At 34.6% G+C, this 20,663-nt stretch overlaps 1 protein-coding gene across 12 annotated transcripts in view; it reads left to right on the plus strand.

The window, feature by feature from the left end:
• Window positions 1-20,663, plus strand: part of LOC106841447 (zinc finger MYM-type protein 2) — a 95,895-nt gene that overhangs the window by 40,139 nt on the left and 35,093 nt on the right. For all 12 annotated transcript variants that reach the window (XM_044777463.2, XM_044777464.2, XM_070520329.1 and 9 more), the window contains 5 exons: window positions 7,130-7,201; window positions 12,716-12,866; window positions 13,338-13,453; window positions 16,359-16,475; window positions 18,657-18,807. In XM_044777463.2, the coding sequence (XP_044633398.1) occupies window positions 7,130-7,201; window positions 12,716-12,866; window positions 13,338-13,453; window positions 16,359-16,475; window positions 18,657-18,807 (607 nt within the window). The remainder of the gene's footprint in view (window positions 1-7,129; window positions 7,202-12,715; window positions 12,867-13,337; window positions 13,454-16,358; window positions 16,476-18,656; window positions 18,808-20,663) is intronic.

Here is a 20,663-nt window from a genome sequence, read left to right on the forward strand (position 1 = left end):
CTGATTTTTGATGACTGATTGACTCTTTTTACTTATTATGTGTCTGTTGATATTTTCAATTCTTCTTGAGTCAGTTTTAGTGGTTTGTGTGTTTTAAGGAATTTGTCTATTTCATCTAGGTTATCCAAGTTGTTGGAATGTTAATTGTTCATAGTATTTTCTCACAGTCCTTTTTTTCAGGAATGTCCATAATGTTGTCCCTACTTTCATTTCCTTGTTTTGTGCTTTGTATCTTTTGTTTTTCGTAGTCTAAATAAAGGTTTGTCAACTTTTTTGATCTGTTCAAATGACCAACTTCTGGTTTCATTAATTCTTCTATTTTTCTTTCATCTGTTTTATCTCCACACTAATCTTTCTTACAGATCTTCCTGGGCTTACGATGGGGTTATGTCCTGATAAACCTGTCGTAAGTTGATGATACGTCTAATACGCCTAATTTACTGAACATCATAGCTTAGCCTAGCCTCCTTTAAATCTGTTCAGAACACTTACATTAGCCTTTGGTTGGGCAGAATCAGCTACCACAAAGCCTATTTTATAAGAAAATTTTGAATATCTCATGTAATTTCTTGAATGCTATACTGAAAGTAAAATGCACAGTGGCTGTCTGGGTCCAGAATGATTCTAAGTGTATCCGTTGTTTACATTCATGATCTCATGGATAACTGGGAGCTGCAGCTTGCTGCCACTGCCCAGCATCACGAGAGAGTGTTGTACCACGTATTGCTAGACTGTCAAAAGATCAAAATTCAAAATTTGAACTATGGTTTCTACTGAATGCATTTCACTTTTGCACCATCATAAAGTCAAAAAATTCTGAGTCGAACCATTCTAAGTTGAGGACCGTCTATATTTCCTTTCTTCTGCTGGCTTTGGGTTTAGTTTTCTTTTTCTGTTTCTTTACAATGTAAATTTGCTTATTGATTTGAGATACTATTTATAATTATAAATTTTCCACTGGTTATTGTTTGCATTGCACCTCATCACTTTTGGTATTTTGTGGTATTTTGCTTTTATTCATCTAAGTATTTTTAAATTTCCATTGTGATTTCTTCTTTGACCTACTGGTTAAGAGGGTGTAGTTTTTTTTTTTATTGAGTTATTGATAGGTTACAATCTTGTGAAATTTCAGTTGTACATTAATGTTTGTCAGTCATGTTGTAGGTGCACCACTTCATCCTTTGTGCCCACCCCCCACCCCACCTTTCCCTTGGTATCCACTAAACTGTTCTTAGTCCATAATTTTAAATTCTAAGAGGGTGTAGTTTAATATCAATGTGTTTGTGAACTTTCCAGTTTTTCTTCTGTTGTTAATTTTCTGGTTTCAATCTATTATGATTCGAAAAGATACCCTATGTGATTTTAGTCTTTATAAAAATTTATTGAGATGTTTTTGTGGCCTAACATATGGTCTATCCTGGAGAATGTTTCATGTGTACTTGAGAAGAATATTTATTCTGCTGTTGTTGAGTGGAGTATTCTATATATCTGTTACACTAGTTGTTTTATGGTGTTACTCAAATCCTGTATTTAGTCATTGAAATTCTGTCTAGATGGTCTATCCCTTATTGAAAGTGGTGTTATATATTGGATTCTCCAACTGTTACTGTAGAATTGTCTACAATATTGTTTATCGTTGTTATATCTTCTTGATAAATTTACCCTTTTATCAGTGTACATTGTTTTTCTTTGTCTCCTATATCTGTTTTTGACTTCAAGTTTATTTTGTTTGATATAGTCTAACAACTTCAGCTTTCTTTTTTCTTCTTTTTTGTGAGTAAGATTGGCCCGGAGTAGAGCTAACACCTGTTCCCAATTTCCTGTTTACTTGAGGAAGATTGTCACTGAGCTAACGTCTGTGCCAGTCTTCCTCTATTTTGTGTGGGATGCTGCCACAGTGTGGCCTGATGAGTGGTGCTAGGTCCACACCCGGGATCCTAACCTGTGAACCCCAGGCCCCCGAAGCAGAGCGTGCGAACTTAACCACTACACCACCTGGCAGGCCCAGCTTCATCTTTTTGTTAGTTACTGTTTGCATGGAGTATCTTTTGCCATCATTTTGCTATTTGTGATTTTAGATGTAAAGAAAGTCTCTTGTAGACTGCATATAGTTGGATCATTTTTTATTTCCATTCTACCAGTCTCTGCCTTTTGATTGGAAATTTTAATCCATTTACGTTTAAAGTTATTCCTGATGAGGGAGGATTTATTTCTGCCATTTGTCTTTTTGTTTTTTATATGTCTAATACCTTTTCTGCAACTCATTCCCTCCATTACTGCCTTCTTTTGTGTTTAGTTGATTTTTTGTAGAATTGTTTTGATTCCCTTCTCATTTCCTTTTGTGTATAATTTTTAGATGTTTTCTTTGAGTTTACCATGGGGAGTACATTTAACGTCCTAAGTTTATATCCATCTAATATGACTTGATAATAACTTGACTGGCATTTAAAAACTCTGCTCCTATATAGCTCCATCCCCTTTATGTTGTAATAAGTTACATCTTAAACATTGTGTGCCTAATAACATAGATTTACAGTTATTTTTTGTGCATTGGTCCTTAAAATCACGTAGGAAAGAAAAAGTGAATTTACAAACCAAAAATACAATAATACTACATTTTATATTTGCTGATTTAGTTACCTTTACTAAAGATCTTTATTCCTTCATTCTGCTTGAGTTACTGTCTAGTTACCTTTCATTTCAGCGTAAGTCTTTGACTCTATTTAGCATTTCTTGTAGGGTAGGTCTAGTGGTAATGAATTCCCTCAGCTCTTATTTGGGTATGTCTTTATTTTCTCTTTCATGTTTGGATAATAGTTCTGCTGGGCATAGTATTCTTGTTTGAAAGTTTTTTTCTTTCAGTATTTTCCATTTGTTGTCCACTGCCTTTTGACCTCCATGGTTTATGATGAGAAATTGGTGGAAAATCTTATTGAGGATTCCTTGTACTTGATGAGTAGCTTCTCTTTTGCTGCTCTCAAGATTCTCTCTGTCTTTTTAAGTTTGATTATAATGTGTTCTGTTGTGTCTTTCTCTTAGTTTATTCTGTTTGTAGTTTGTTTTGTTTCTTAGCTTTGTAGATTTGTGTCCATTATCAAATTTGTAGATTTATGTCCTTTATCAAATTTGTGAAGTTTTCAGCCATTGTTTCTTCAAATAATCTTACTATCTTATTCTCTCTGTTCTTCTGGGACTCTCATAATGTACATGTTGGCCTGTGTGATCTGTCCCACAGGTCTCTTAGGCTTTGTTCACTTTTCTTGATTCATCTTTTTTGGTTTTGCTCCTCAGACTCCATAATTTCACTTTTGGCCTTGTTACTGCTAGTTGTGGTGAGAGTCTTGACTCTCTCTACTAGTTCTCATCTTAAGGGGCTAGGTGGGTTAGGGTACCTTGTAACTTCCTAATGGGGTAGAAGTTCAGGTTCCCTATTTGTCCTTTTCTGACATTACCTTGGCTGGGTTGCTGGGGTGGGGCACTTTGTTGCAACCAGGCCAAGATAGAAGACTAGGCTCTCCACTTGGCCTTTTCTGGTGTAGGTGGGGTTAGTGCCACCTTTTTTTCTGTAGTGTTTGCATGAGGTAGAGGGGCTATTGGCTAAAAGTTTTGTGTCTTCCCAGGCTATCATTACAATTGTGTTTCTCTTAGAGGTGTGTCATTTCTCTTGCTGTTTCAAGATTTTTTTCTTTGTCTTTATTTTTATTCAAAATTTAATTGTATTATTTTATTCAATTTTTTTCAGAAATTTGCCTGTGATATTATACTGTGATTCTTTCAGTTTATTCTCTTTAGAATTGCTCAGTTTCTTCTGTCTGTAGGTTTGTCGTTTGCTTAATTTACAGTGTTTTCAGATACTTCTTTGAGTACTTTTCCAGCCGTGTGTAGGTTTGTCCTTTGCTTGATTTGCAATGTTTTCAGATATTTCTTTGAGTACTTTTTCAGCTGTGTTCTCTTTATCCTTTACCTCTGGGACTCTAATGAAAGTTACATCTTTTGCTGGAGTCCTGCAGATCCCTGAGCCTCTCCAAGTGTGTTTTCTTTCTGTTCAGATTGGGTAATTTCTATTTTCTCATTCACTTATTCTTTCCTTTGTCTTCTTCATTCTGCTCTTGGTCCTACCATTGGGATTTTTGTTGTGGTTCTTACTATTTTTTACTAATACTTAATTTTTTAGAATAGTTTCAGTGTTACAGAAAAATTGAGCTGATAGTACAGAGTTCTCATGTTATAACCCCTCTTATCCTCCCCCTTTTTTTTCTGAGGAAGATTAGCCCTGAGCTAACATCTGCTAATCCTCCTCTTTTTTCTGAGGAAGACTGGCCCTGAGCTAACATCTGTGCCCATCTTCCTCTCCTTTATATGTGGGACACCTGCCACAGCATGGCTTGCCACGCGGTGCTGTGTCCGCACCTGGGATCCGAACTGGCAAACCCCGGGCCGCCAGAGTGGAACGTGTGCATTTAACTGCTGCGCCACCAGGCCGGCCCTCTTGTTTCCCCTTGAATTGACACCTTAAATTAGTATAATACATGTGTTACAATTAATGAATTGATATTGATATATTATTATTGTGTAAAGTCCAGTTTATTTGGATTTCCTTAATTTTTATGTTATGTCCCTTTTCTGTTCCTGTTTCCCATCTAGGATACAATATTATATTCAATAATCATGTTACCTTAGGCTCCTCTTGCTTGTGACGTTTTCTCAAACTTTTCTTACTTTTGATGACTTTGACAGTTTTTGGGAGTCGGGTGTATTGTAAGACGTCCCTGTATTGGAACTTCTCTGATGTTTTTTTCATCATTAGACAGATTGGGGCTATGGGCTTTTAAGAGGAAGATCACAGAGGTGTTTGCCTTTCACACTTTTGCCATTTTCATCACATAACAAGGGTACATCTGTCAACATGATTTATGACTGTTGAAGTTGATTACCTTGTTGAAGTAGTCTTTGTCAAGATTCTGCACTGGGGGGGCTGGCCCTGTGGCCGAGTGGTTAAGTTCGCACGCTCCGCTTCAGCGGCCCAGGGTTTCACCGGTTCGGATCCTGGGCGCGGACATGGCCCCGCTCATCAGCCCATGTTGAGGTGGCATCCCATATGCCACAACTAGAAGGACCTACAACTAAAAGTATACAACTATCTACTGGGGGGATTCGGGGAGAAAAAAAAAAAAGGCAAGTTGTTAGCTCAGGTGCCAATCTTAAAAAAAATTAAAAAAAAAAGATTCTCCATTGTGAAGTTAACACTGTCCCCCTCCCCCTTGTTTCCATGTTGTACTCTTTGGGATGAAGTCACTCTTTCCTTTAAGGGTGGAGTATATAGATACTTGGAATTCTTCTGCATAGAAGATTTGTCTCTTCTACACTTACTGATTTATTCAGTTCTTTATTAATAGCTGTATGGACTCATGGATATTTATTTTATACTTTGGGTTATAATTCAGTACTTGTTTATTTTGTTGCTGAAAATTTTCTGGCTTTGGCCATTGGGAGCATTTTCACTTGGCTCTTGTGTTCTTTTGACATATCTCATTCATTGATTTTTAAAAAAAATTTCTGTTACTGGTTTTTCCAGTCCCAGACTTTCCATTTGGTTCTTCTTTATATCTTCTATTTCTTTGGTGAGGACTTAGCTTTTCATTGTTAAGTGTGTTTTTATTCCTTGCTGAGACGTTTTTATTATGGCTGCTTTAAAAATCTTTGTCAGATGGTTCTAACATCTTTAGACATTTGGTATTAGCAAATTGTCTCTTCCATTTAAATTGTTGTTTTCCTGGTTTTTGGTAGGATAAGTGATTTTTTTCATTGAAGCCTGGACATTTTGGGTATTATGTTTTGATAGTCTGAATCTTATTTAAATTTTCTTTAGCTGGCTTTATTTGGCACTGCCCTGACAGGGGAAGGAAGGCTCGACTTCATTATTGCTAGGTGGATTTAGAAGTCCAGGCTCTCCACTTGGCCTCTCTTGACACTCATGAGTTGGGGAAGAGCTCCTTGTTAATGCTAGGTGAGTGTAGGCGTTCCAGCTCCAGTCTAGGCTTTGGCTGATTCCACCCTGACTGGGAGCAGGAGGGAGTATCTCCTTACTGTACTCCACATAGCCTCCACCAACACCAAATGATCCCGCTCTAGTGGATATAGAAAATAATCTTTGTACTATGATTAAATAAAATAAAAGTTATTTTAAAATAGTGTTTCATGTTTCATTCTTTAAAATATTGCTTTATATGTTTTATAATTCACATACTGTGTGTTCATAATTTATAAGTAAATAAATGAGAAATCATGCGTACATTGGTACTGATAAAGGGACTGGAGGCCACTACACAAGATGCTGTAGTGAATGTCTTCTTTTCCTGTAGTGTGGGAACTAAAATTGTATGGTGATCTTTTCTTGACTTTGCCCTCCCCTTCTCTTTTGTTCTTTCTTTCTAACATTTAACTTGGCTGCCATTATTGTTTATCTACGTTCCCATTGCTTAGTTAGTTTCTGGAGTATACTGATACAGCTAATTAATAATCTAGATCTTGGCAGTGGAGACTGTATAATGCTTAACACTTGTTTTTCAGTATTGTCCGTTTTCATGTGTAGTATTTTGACTTTCTTGGAAAGCAGGACGCTTTCTGCAAGGAGTAAGGATGTAAATTCGTATGTGCTGGGAGCTATTATATGCAGATGATGAAAATTGTAACTGTGTAACCTCCAAATCGCTTAATTTACAGGACTTTGAGATATCATTATAAGTATTGTTAATAGACTTTAATGAGATCTTAGAATATATTGTCATCTAAGAGAAATGAGATTTTTTGCAAGGTCTGCTTAGAGGTGAGTCAAATCTAAGGGTCTATTTTTAATTCTTTATTCCATTATACTATTGTTTTATCATTGTGATTTTTTTTCTATACGCTAATTAAAATTATTTGTTAATTTTTCTGTAAGTTGGGCAATGGCATTGGGAATAGGATAGATAAGCATTGTTAAAAGTTTGGAATGAGTTTATAAGTCACAAAACAAGTAATTAAGAATCAACTTTTACAGATTGCTTATTTACCTTTCAATTTAACAGACATTCTTTTCATATGGTTTTTTAAATATGTTTTTATAAAGTCTTTTAAAATCTTCTTTTAGGTAGGTAGCCATCCAGGCTTCCTGAAGGAGGTTCGAGATCACATGCAGGACTCTTTCTTAATGCAGCCTGAGGTAAGCAGAAATGTAGCTGGGTCAAGGCCCCGTCAATTTCATGCACTGTTACTGTCTTTATTATGCCTCTGAAAAATCATAAATTTTCAAGTATATTGAAAGTTATGAACTTAAAATGTGCCAGATGATGGTTTTCTCACTTTATCTCTAAGACATAGACAAACTTTTTTATTTCACTAAATTTTACATGTGCTTTCTTGTGATATGCTCATTTCCTTTTAGGTATTGATGTTCTTACAAAGTTATTTTCAGATATAACTTTTTCATGCACAGTACCTTGTCCACAGTAAGCATTTAATTATAGGATATAAAAGTCCTTCTCTTTTGTGCCTACCTGAAAGATAAAAACCTTTTCAAAAAAATTTCAAAATCTTTATTTTTGTTAATCTAGATGAATAAATTAGTACGTGAATAATAAATGTATACAATTAGGAATAATTGTAACAAAATAAGGAATTTTATGTTAATATCTGTCTGATTAATCTGAATACCTGATTCAGATATTGTCCAGTAATGTCCCTTATAGCAAATGGAAAAATATTTCTTCATGTCTCGGATCCAATCCAGGATCATAAGCCATTATTTCTTTAAAAATCTTTGGCTTTTTTCCCCCCTTCTTTTCTGAGACGCCAATTCCAGATCTGTTAGACTTCCTGCTATTGTCCCATGGTCACTGTGCTTCTATTATTTGTTGAGGTATTTTTTAGTCTTTTTTTCCTTCTTTATTTTGGAAAGTTTCTCCTGTTGTATCTTTAATCTTACTAATCTTTTCTAATCTATTATACTATTAGTTCCATGCAGTGTCTTTTTCATCTCAGATCTTGTATTTGTCATTTCTAAAAGTTCCATCTGGGTCTTTTTTATATCTTCTATTCCTTGCCTCATTATGTTCGTATTTTTTTCTACTAATTTCTTTAATATATCAGCATATTTATTTTAGCTATTTTAACACTTTGCCTACTGTTTTCCTATCTGTCATTTCTAGATCTGTTTCCACAGGTTGATTTTTTTACTATATAATGAGTTATATCATGTTTTGTGCAATGTTTAAAAGCCATTGTTTCATATCTTTTGTCTAATTTTCTGTTTGGTAAAGGTGAGAGGTTAAATCTAGTCTCTTACTTGTGGCTGGGAGTGAGTGTCTTATCTACTTCAATCTGAAACACTTCCCCTGTCTTTGTCTTTAGTGACCTTGACATTTTTGAATACTATAGGACACTTGGGAGAGTGCTCCTCATTTTGGATTTGTCTGGTATTTTCTCAAGATTAGATTGAACTAATGCCTTTTTTTGGCGTGAATACCTCATAAATGATACTGTTTCCTTCTGGCAGGAGGCACATGATGTTTGTTTGTCCTGTGTGTGACTGACTGTGTGTTACCTTGGTTCACTTGGGTAAGGAGGTGCTTGTCAGACTTCTCCAGGGACCACTTGCTATTTTTCCTTCTGTATTTATTAAGTTTTTTGGGGTGATATATTTGATACTATGTAAATATCCTGTTGCTCAGCATACTTTTCACCCACTATTTTTAGCATCTATTGTCAATTAGAAAAATTTTCAAAATTACAAAAATAGTATATATGTGTTGAAAGAAAAATTGTAAACTGTACCGTAGTGAAGAAAAGGAAAACATGATGATGTGTATATTTTTTAGACCTTTTTTTCTCTGTACAAACATCTTGCAACAAGTAATTTCAGGATTTTATTGAATAAATGGAGTATAAGTTTTATTGAGTTTATCTCTTAGTCTTCACTTAGTATAAACATTAGTACAACACCATGTCATTGTTGAAATTTTATCATCACTACCTCTAATCAGAGTTCTTCACTATTTTTATGCTTTGGACTCCCTTGGTAATATGGCTAGACTAATTCTCAGAATGTTATTAAATGCATAAAATAAAATATCTGTGATTATAAATAGAACTTATTAGAATTATATCAAAATACAGTTATCAAAATGTTTTTTAAATTCTTGAAATGTAACATATTTACTTTATTAATGCATTAAGTAATAATATATAGTGGTTAATGACTATAATTCTTTTGAAGCAATGTTGAACAGGTTAATGACTATAATTCTTTTGAAGCAGTGTTGAACACAAATGATACATTGAGCTAACCACCAATACAATATGAAAAGCTGGGGATTTTTGTTTATTTTCTTAAATTTTTTTAACCTTTTTTTTTTTTTTAAGGAAGATTGGCCCTGAGCCGACATCTGTTGCCAATCTTCCTCTTTTCTCCCCTTTTTCTCTCCGAAGCCCCAGCACATAGTTGTATATCCTGGTTGTCGGTCATTCTAGTTCTTTTACGTAGGATGCTGCCTCAACATGGCTTAATGAGCGGTGGGTAGGTCCATACCCAGAATCCCGACTGGGGAACCCGGACTGTCAACACAGAGCACGTGAAGTTAACTACTTGGCCACGGGCTAGCCCTGGATTTTTATTTGTGACATGGTCACAGGTTCTGCTGAAAGTAATGTGGTTTGTTGCCTCCAATTAGAATGAAAGAGAATGCAACATTTCATTTAAATGTTAATGAATATAAAGATATTTTTTTCCATGCAGTGTAATGGACGCAAGTTTAACTTGTATTTGAATATGGCTAGGAAGTAGGCTCTGTGCAGACTGTATCTTCGTACCCATTTTCTAGATTAGATTTGCAGCAACAAGTATATCGAGCCTGTATGTCTTGATCACATTCCCATGTGGTTTACTCACTTGGTCAAAATGTACTGAATGAAATTAATTACTCACGTGTAAAAGGAAAAATTAGGGGGAAGTTTTAAAATCAATGTTATGGTTAATTTTGATATTCACCTGGAATTGGTTAAAATAAAAAGTAAGGTACTGTTTTTCAGTGAGTAGACTGAAAATGAGTCAATTTGCCGTAAATTCGTCATTGTATTTACCTTTTACCTTACCAGTATCTTGTTTCAGTCAGTTTTAGTGTGTTGTTTTTCACTGAATTCGTAAGTAAGTTTGTTTTTTCCCCATGCCTGAATGGGAAATATATTAATTGTGTATTTGTTCCATTTAATTTCATTTCTTTAGATTACTCAGTGCATGTTTATAGGATGCATAAAATTTAACTATGATTATTTTGATTGCTTACATATGAAGCAGAGAAAACGTGGCATGAATGTATATTTCTCTTTTTGCTAATGTTCTTCCATTAAATGGGTCCTTTTGCTTTTGAAGTAGTAGTAGCTATGAAAGTGGCTTTAAAATATTTTCCGTATTAATGATTCTATCTTTCTGATAGTACTTTCTCATTCTCTTCAGATAAAAGTATTTGTCAATGTGGACCAGTTGCTTAGCTCCTTGTTTACTTGACTCAATTCAACTGGTCTACTTTTTATTGGTACGTCTTACAGCTTACTAATTAATTACTTAACCATTCTGCCAATAAAATCATTGTCAACTTGAAGGATGTTTCTAATAAGTTAAAGAAAAATCTAATCCAAGATTAGATTAGATGGTTGGACTTCACTTATATTGGTAAAAGAATACTTTATAGGTGCTCCTACATGGAGGTCTCATGTAAATCTACTGGGAACTGCTTTATTTTTCTTTCTGTAATCCTGCAATACAGTGGCAGGTGTCCTAATAATTTTAGTGTTCCTAATTTGTACTGTGGCGCCAGATTTTAACATTGTTTTATCTTCCATTATTTTATTGATGTGTTTTCTTTGATCCTTTTCCCAATGTAAAAATTTAAATTACTGTATAGTTCTCAGGAAAACATGTTGTCATTCCAAACAAAAAACCCAGAGCATTCTCCTCTATTGTCCTTGTGACATTGGGAGGGTCCTAATTGGACTTTTAATATTTTTACAGTTATTCTTAGTTGTTCCTTGTTACCATTCTTTTGCTGTTGATTAAGAGCCTATCAGAGATTGAAGAATGAGTTGATTTCCACTTTGAAAAGTAAAAGTTAGGGCTTCCTTTAAGTGATATTTGAGTAAATGAGGAATAGACAGCATGGGTTATTTTTTATGGTACCAGAATGAATATAACATACATTCTTGGTACATAAATAGCTATATTTTCTCACACCTATTTTATTTGTTGTATGCTGAGAAAGTTTTTTTCTTTTTCTTTTTTTGATCTTTATGTTAATGTTTATTGTTTTTATCTTCAATTTATTACCTTTATTTTCTAAAATGCTGTGGCACTTCTGAAATTTATCCATGCAGTTTGCCCATTTTATGTTTTTTTTAGCTTGATTGTCATCTTCCGTGACATCCATTATTCATCTATCTATGGAACATTTTGAGGCTTCTTATATCATATTGTACTAGATGCTCTTGGGTATGAAGTTGAGTAAAATAATCTTAACGTCAGGTGGAAAGATGGATACAGATATTTTTGACGTGATATGTGGTATTTGATGTAACTGATTATGACAGTTTTGTAATGACTCAGAAGAGAGATCAAATACAAGTTGCACTTAAAGGCTTGCCTTTCCTTGTTTGATTTCTAATTGTGACTGTCAAGTTAATTTTTTAATACAAACACATCAGTTGATCTGAATTGTATTTTTTGTAAGACTGTCTGCGTTTTCGTGACATTGCTTTTGTCTCATAATTTTCAAAGTATACCTCGTTTGGTTTTACCTTCATATACAGTCATGCGTCGCTTAACAACAGGGATACATGCTGAGAAATGTGTCATTAGGTGACCATAGAGTGCACTTACGCAAACCTAGATGGTTGAGCCCACTACACGCCTCGGCTCTATGGTACTGATCTTATGAGACCACTGTCACATGTGTGATCTGTTTTTGATTGCAATGTGATGCAGCACCTGACTATTTTATTTTGTTTCTTTGAATTATTGGCAAATATTCACCCTTGGCAGAAAGATTGACTGTATTATTATCTGTTGACTAATTATTAACTGTAATTAATAGCCAAAAATCATTTTGAATGAGGTGTTTTTTTTTTTACTTAAGTTGAAAAAAATGTATATTTTATTGTGGTTGAATGAGGTTTTAAAAATAGTTGATAGATGGTAAAACAGTTTTAAGGGAAGTTCCAAAAGTGCTTGTAACAACAGCAGCTCAATGGAAAAAGTACTTAACATCTTCAAATTATTCCTTTAAAAAGTCTGTAGTCATTTGATTATGAAGCCTTACGTTTTGTAGGTCCATTTAATTTCTTCTGTCAAATGACAGGGAAATATGTCATTGTAAACTGAAAACTCTGTACCTTTCTTTGATTTTCAGTTTTTACTTGCCTATTTGTAGGGATCTGTTAAACTAAATTAGTAGAGAAAAACACTATTTTTGAAGGAGACCTAGCTGAGATCATTACTTTTGTTTGAACCTAAGTTAGCTGCATTGGAGTTAACTATTTGCATACAGATGAAGACTTCTGACCCACTAAACCTGATGAGAGATGAACAGAATTGTTTTGCAGAGAGAGCAAGTGTAATGAAAAATACAGTAATTTTTTTTCTGGTTAAACTGTGTCTTTCTTAATTATCTTTTTATGTTTCCAATTTTAGAAATATGGAAAACTGACCACTTGTACTGGCTGCCGAACACAGTGCAGGTTTTTTGATATGACTCAGTGTATAGGTCCTAATGGATACATGGAGCCATATTGTTCAACTGCTTGCATGAACAGTCACAAGACAAAATATGCAAAATCACAAAGTAAGTTTCAGGTATTTGGAAGTTAAAAAACTTTAATAACATGACTAATTTCTTAACTACTCTTCTCCTTTAACTTTGTTTTTATGCTTGTTTTTAACCGCATAAATTGTTTATTATTATACTAAACTTTCTTACTGCAGACTTTCAATAGTTTTGATTATTCCATATTTCTTTTAATTTTTCAGGTATTCATGAAGTTCTCACCATGTCTCTGTTCTTAGCTAAAATTGTTTTTCCATCCAAATGTTATCTAAAACTGAGATTTGTTTTCATGTCTCTGTATGTTCTAGAGACCTAATAGTAGACTCTCATGACAGTCTTTTTTCAGGTATAAATAATCTTGGAAATTAATAAAAGAATAGTTTACAGAAGCTTCCATTAAACTATTCTCAGAAGTCAATTTTTTTTTGTTTTTTTTTTAAACTTTTATTGCTTTATAAGGAAATCAGATATGTACCTTTTCTCTCCTAGGTTTGGGAATTATTTGCCATTTCTGTAAACGAAACTCTTTACCTCAATATCAAGCCACAATGCCTGATGGAAAACTGTATAACTTTTGCAATTCCAATTGTGTGGCTAAATTTCAGGTTTGTTATTTACTTTGCATAACCCCCACCCCCAATAAACTACACATAGAAAATAAACAGTGTAGTATGCTTTATGTTTATTTAATGTGCTAATTTTTCCATAGTTTGTTGAGGGTCAAATTAGAGAGTGGAGATTCTTGAGTCACAGTAAAGATAGCTGCACCAGCTCTCTACTTAGCACTGAAAATCTAATTGACTTTTTAAGTGTTACTTATGATACAGACTTTAAAGAAAAATGTTTTAGTATAATTAAGCTCAGTGCCTATGTAGTATTTTCTTAGTAGATGGTTTGAATAACATGTGACTCTTAAGGGGAATTCTGTTTTATGATACACGGATGAAGGGTGTAGGTATGTTTAGCCTGTAAGTGATAAGCATAAATGTTTTCCTTGTATATTAGAAATATGCTGTGTAACAGGGGAATGGACTTGGACGTAGGCCGTAATTTAATACAAGATCAGTTTCAGGGAGACATTTTCTTTTTGGTAAACGTAAAGAGCTTTCTGACATAGTTCTTCAGAGTCGAAGTATGGTTAGTCTCAGAAGATAGTATTACTGGAAGTATTCAAACATAAGCCAGTTGACCACTAGGAAGGAATAGTTTAGAGGAGATTCAGCATTTGTTAAGTGGTATGAGTAGGTTTACCTGTTTTGTGTGAAAATTTCAGGGTGTTACTCAAAGTTTTAAACCCGTGCGTAAAGCCATGCTTCCGTGAGTTAATTCATCCAAGAATTCTACTGTGTTGCCGGCACTGTGCTCTATGTTAATTTATTTAACTAAGCAGTCTCTTAAGTATGTTGCAATCGTTACTAGAGCAGTTATTAGCATTTAAATTGAGATGCTTTTGATTTCAGCCAGATGAATGTTGTTTCTGTTAATAGTTATATCCTCTGAGCTTAGGTGATAAACCACATTCAAGACTAAACTTTTATTTTGAAAGTTGGGATCATGGCCATTGATAGATCTTTAGAGTGGTAAATATTCCTTTTGATTCGCTGGCTTTTGTTAAGCTAGAAATTAAAGAATAAGGATTAATTAGATGAGGGAAGGGCAGTGTCTTTGGCATGCTGCTTGTCAGATTTTAGCTTCCTTTATTCCTTTTTGATGTTGGGTAAACTGAAATGTTAATTGAAAATGTTTTAACTACTTTTTTCATTTAATTGAAACTTTTATGATCTGTGATTTGATGAGACCATTCGTATATGTACATTGTGTATTTTAGAGAAAGGATTTAGAATCATTTCTGAGGAATGCATCCAGATAAACCTGGAGGCAGCCTCATCACTCTGTAACTCGGTGTTAAAGTAATACAAAGTTGACAAATAGAAAAGCAGCATTGTTTCCCTTTATCTTACAGCAAACCATAGATATTGAACTTTGTCTTCATTAGATGTTTTTTCATTTCAAAGTAAGATAATATGATAGTATTTCATTTGTTTTGAAAGAATAATTAACTTTAATGGACTAAAATTTTAGAAACTCTAAGGGTAATGTTGCTGGTTTTTGTTTCAAAAATTTATTCACCTGTGGGGCTGGCCAAGTGGCGTAGTGGTAAAGTTCATGCGCTCCTCTTCAGTGGCCTGAGGTTCGTGGGTTCGGATCTTGGGCACAGACCTGGCTCTGCTTGTCAGGCTATGCTGTGGCAGCACCCCACATAAAGAAGAGGAAGATTGGCACAAATGTTAACTCAGGGCCAATCTTCCTCACAAAAAACCCAAAAAAGAAAATGGTAATTAAATATCAGTGTACACACCACTCAGGTTGGAAATTATAAAAAAACTTTTAAGCCCATGTATGCTCTTATGTTTTTCTATTCTGTAAATTGTTTTAACTTTTAAAAATGTAATAAAACTAAAATAAATTCCTGATATCGATACCAGTCTGCAAATCTTTTTCTTCCTAACTTTGTCTAAGAAATGATAAGGGGCCGGCCTTGTGCCCAGTGGTTAAGTGCGCGCACTCCACTTCCGTGGCCCAGGGTTTTGCTGGTTTGGATCCTGGGCGCAGACGTGGCGCCACTCATCAGGCCATGCTGAGGTGGCGTCCCACATAGCAGAACTAGAAGAACCTACCACTAGCATATACAACTATGTACTGGGGGGCTTTGGGGAGAAGAAGGGAAAGAAAAAGATTGGCAACGATGTTAGCTCAGGGCCAATCTTTACCAAAAAAAAAAAGAGAAAGAAATGATCAGTTTTTAAAAAGTGATGTAGGCTGTTTTTGCTGATGGACTTGAAATGAAAATGGTGGTAAGTGGGACGAATCATTGGTAAATGAGCTGTTGGAGAGGGAACTAGGAACTAGGTTTTTAAAAACATTCATTTACTAGTTCAGAACTTGGTTAACTAACATCATTATTGTTTGTTTACATTTTCTTAAAGAGAAAAAATTATAATTGAACTGTATGATTTTTCTTCCTTTTTCATATAATTTTATTTTAAATAAATAGCAGTAATCCTGTGGTAGAAAATGAATTTCAATTTCGTATAACTTAGTGTCCTAGTATAATTTTTAAAGATAAAATTAAAAATGTAATTTTATGTGTTGAGGAAATATTTAAGCAAAATGCATACTATTTTCTGGACATAGTTGGTATTTGACAATAGTCACAAATAAAAATTCTAAAATCCGGGGGCTGGCCCCGTGGCCGAGTGGTTAAGTTCGCGCCCTCCGCTGCAGGCGGCCCAGTGTTTCGTTGGTTCGAATCCTGGGCGTGGACATGGCACTGCTCATCAAACCACGCTGAGGCAGCATCCCACATGCCACAACTAGAAGGACCCACAACGAAGAATATACAACTATGTACTGGGGGGCTTTGGGGAGAAAAAGGAAAAAAATAAAATCTTTAAAAAAAAAAATTCTAAAATCCATATTGAACAAGGTATGTTTTGTTCTTTATTTTAGGCTCTAAGTATGCAGTCTTCTCCAAATGGCCAGTTTGTAGCCCCAAGTGATATTCAGTTGAAGTGCAACTATTGCAAAAATTCCTTTTGTTCAAAGCCAGAAATCCTGGAATGGGAGGCAAGTCATATTTTGTTATGTATATTCTCTAGTGCTAAAATAAAAGTCTAGTAAAATTACTGTGCATTTCCATTTGAGAATCTCTTTCTTAGTGGATAAGGATTAGTCTTTTTTAGTTTTGTGATGATTGGATTATTTACTTTATGTGGCACCAACAAAGGATCTGTTTCTTTTTAGGTCAAACAAAAAATTATTGAAGTCCTATTCACTATATAGTGAATATATAGTTCATAATAGTGTTCATAACAGTGAATACTATTATGTGTTCATAGTAGGGTTCATAATAGTGTAAAGAATGTCACTTTGTTTAGCTACGTATCTGGAGTATCTGTACAATATTTTTCACATTTTCCCCCATCCTTATAAGTATTGTCTGTTAACTATATCTTGTATTGCCTACTACCTGTAAAAATTAGAATTTGTTAGTCATCTACCATGTTGTCATGTAACATTTTATAATTATGTTTTAATGAAAGAACCCTAATGTAAATTTATTTTTTTCTCCGCACTCTTGACTTCACTAGTTTATTAATTTACTTTGCCATATCTTTTTGAAAACTCTGATCATTAATTTTTGTTTCTATGAGTGGGCAATAATGGATGGATGGACAAAGTGGCCCTGGTTGAACGTTTCTTTCTTGAGCAATGTTCATCTTTGGCCACTCTTTATTTCATCTTTTTCGAGGGCATAGAGTATATAATAAAATGGTATACAAGAAGGAGTACTAACAACAGACTGCTGTTGAGCCAAAACTTATTAGTGGCTGTTAGCAAGTCACTCAGTATCTGAGTGTTAGGTGAAAGGTGATACCCAGAACTGAACTACACAATTTCTAAAGTACTTTGGAAATCTGAAATTTCATTATTTTAACACTTTAGTCCCTAGAAATTTTTTTAGTTTGTTATTTTTGTTTGGTGCTGTCTCAATAATTTAAACCAATTATTCTTTGAGAGTGTCTTTGGCACCTAGTGATGATTTTTAGTGACTAATACCCTCTTTAAATCATGGCGGGAAGAATGTTGAAGGCCCAATAAGAGAGAATGGGGGAATGAGGAAAGAAACCTATAAGCTAGGACATAGAAGTATATCATGTAGGAAAGGAAGATCCCACATAAACTGAATTTTGATAATAACTAGATGAAAGTGAGGTCCTTTCGGCCATCTCCATGTTAGCCCTACTCCACTTTTGTAGTCTCCTTGGTGTGTTGCTTTTATTTACAGGGAGTTTAAGTGTTGGAAGGAGTTAAGAAACACTTCAGACTGAATGATAGTTGAGCCTGTTCCCCAGGGGACTGAAAATTCAAGGGCCTCCTGCTTCTCATTCCATGGTTGGCAGTTGTGGTTTCTTTGTTGCTGTTTTCCTCTTAGAAGGTATAGGTCCATGATGGGGCAGCTTTCCATGATGATTGCCTTACTGCTTGAGTTCCTTCCTAGATTCTTTCACCTTTCTTATCTCTGTCTTCACGTATTTTTGCTAAGTGTTGGGTAGATGATTTAGACCTAGTCTACATCCTCCATCCTCCGTCATAATGGAGGGGGAAAGCTGCCACCCTGAAAGTGTTAACTTGTTCCTGTTTGGCTGGATATCTGAAAAATAGCTCTGGCTATTGTGGGTTTGGGGCCAGGAGAAATAACTAAATAATTACTAACCTTGCTCTATTCAAGGGAACCAACTCCTTCTTAAGCTGCTAATAGCAGCACACTGTGTGATGGCCCCAAATCGAATACTTGACCCCTAATTGGTCTGTTACTATTAAGCAGTGATAGAAATGTGATTGAACCTACTTGACTACATTCAAGAAAGAATATTTCTTTTTGAAGACATTATTAATATCATAATTCTCATCTTTTTGTAGCATACCCATGTTGTATCTTCCATTGTTTTCTTCCTATTTTTACAGTTGTTAGCAACACCAGACTGCCATCTTGTTTAGTGGTAGTTTTTCACAAGTAATTTTAGGGTAGTTAATGGTATTGAATTTTGTGGAGCTGTCTCTAAATATAGCAGTGAATTAGTTACACCAGGTGTCTGTGGCCTATAGGAAATGTATCCCTAAAGATTATAACATTAAGTAGCTAAATGATTTAACTTTGTTTTCGTAAACGTGGCTTGTTTATTTCTTAAACTTGTTCTTGAGGTGGTTGTCATATACTTACCAAGGTTCCCATTGTGCATTTAGAACAAAGTGCATCAATTCTGCAGCAAAACTTGTTCAGATGACTATAAGAAGTTGCATTGCATAGTTACATATTGCGAATACTGTCAAGAGGAGAAGACTCTTCATGAAACAGTAAATTTCTCTGGCGTTAAGAGACCTTTCTGTAGTGAAGGCAAGTGTATATACACTGTTGTTCATAACTTTTATTAATATTTAATGTTAATTTTTTGCCAAAATATATAACTACATATGTCTAGAGTAGCTTTACAATTTAGCATACCTGAACAAAAAATTGAGTTCACTTTGTTACAGACTTGTTTTGTTATTTTATATATATTTGTAGACCTCTGGACCTCATGGTGTTTTATCTCTAAAAATTTGGTAACCTATTTTTCCATTACAAGGAAGTTTTGAGGATAAAATAAGAGCATTATCATACCACGTCATTTCTAAACTTATAAATTGTGATCTGAAAGTTGATTTTCCAAGTGGATTAGAATTGTATTCCATTGGATCCATTTTCTTGCCCAGCTTACTGCCTAGCCTACAAAGGTTTTCAATATACCAGAAAGAAAATCACATGTGGCATCACTGCTTACATAATAAGTAAATACTTACAGGGACTAAGTGTTGACACTGGCTTTTGTAGTAGTACATTCAAGAATTCTCTTTCCTCTCATTTATACTTGTGCTGCTCTGGTGTCAGACAGCAAATTATAGAAATGAACTCCAGTTCTCATTCTAATTCTCCACAGATAGGAAGCCAGGGTTGTAGGTATGGGCTTTGGGCTCTTGTTATTATTTATTACTTTTCCCCAAATATCACATTCTTGGTCTAAGCTGGCTTTCACTTTCTTTTCTTTCTTTCTTTCTTTTTATTGGTCCCAGGCACTGAACTCCCAGCTTTCCTATCTGCTATCCTCATCTATGGTTTTCCAGTTAGTTTTGGGGTTTTTTTTCCCCCTAGATCTCCTTTTTTAATGGATTTCTACTGCTAGTTAGGGGCAAGAAAAAGGTTGGAAAAACCTAAATGCCCGCAATAGGGAATGACAGCATATCAAGAGTATCAGTCCTTTCAACTACTGCCTCTGTTTATATATCATACATTTCACATATAAGGTTATATATGTAAGAGGGTACTGCTTATAAAGCAAGGCATCGCATAGGTTTAATTGGTACATTTCACCTGGAATGAAAAGTAACCCTGTTTACTGTTAACATCACTGCTATAATGAAAAATGACATAACGTTTCCTTGAAAAGATTGATTCTGCATTGATTTAACTCTTTACGCCTGAATTTTTGTGCAGTGACACTCCTGGTGATTCATAAGTCTGAACGTATTGGTGTTGATGGCTAACATACATATCAATGATCTGTACCATTTGGGTTACATGGATTTTACTAAAATGAATAGACAAGTAGCAGCACATAGATAATTGACATTTAAGAACATAATTTTCAGTTGGAAGAACTTATAACTTTAAATGGGCAATAAAAGGTTAAAAAGGATGTGTGTCTTTTTCCTGTTTAATAATGTATTTTGTGCTTTCTCTAACTGCACCTAGTTCTCTGCTGGAAGCTGTCAGAAATAAAACATATAATACCCGGTACTGCTATCAAAATCTAGTTAGAAAGAGAAAGCTAATAAAGGTAAAATATTAAAAATGTTTTTAAATGTAGTTCAGGGTAAAAGAGAAGAAGTCATAAGACATTACATAAAGACTTACCAAATAAATTATATAGAAAACAGTTGCAATTTGAGTTCACAGATAGGAAAGATCATTTAAAATTAAGTTGATGAGGGCAGAGATTGTGGAGGAGGTGTAATTTGAGTTCCTTATTAAAGGATGGGTAGAATTTCAGTAGAGACGTGAATGGAAGGTCATTTGTATGTGACACAGCATGAGTAAAAGTATGGAAGGTTATGTAATTTGTATAGAGTCTATAGGGAATAAATAAGATTGATATGTAAACACATTTAAAATAATGCATTTATGTAGTAGGTAAAAGAAATATTTTATTAAAG

The sequence above is a fragment of the Equus asinus genome, chromosome 11 (genome assembly GCF_041296235.1).
Source record: "Equus asinus isolate D_3611 breed Donkey chromosome 11, EquAss-T2T_v2, whole genome shotgun sequence".
NCBI lineage: Eukaryota > Metazoa > Chordata > Mammalia > Perissodactyla > Equidae > Equus > Equus asinus.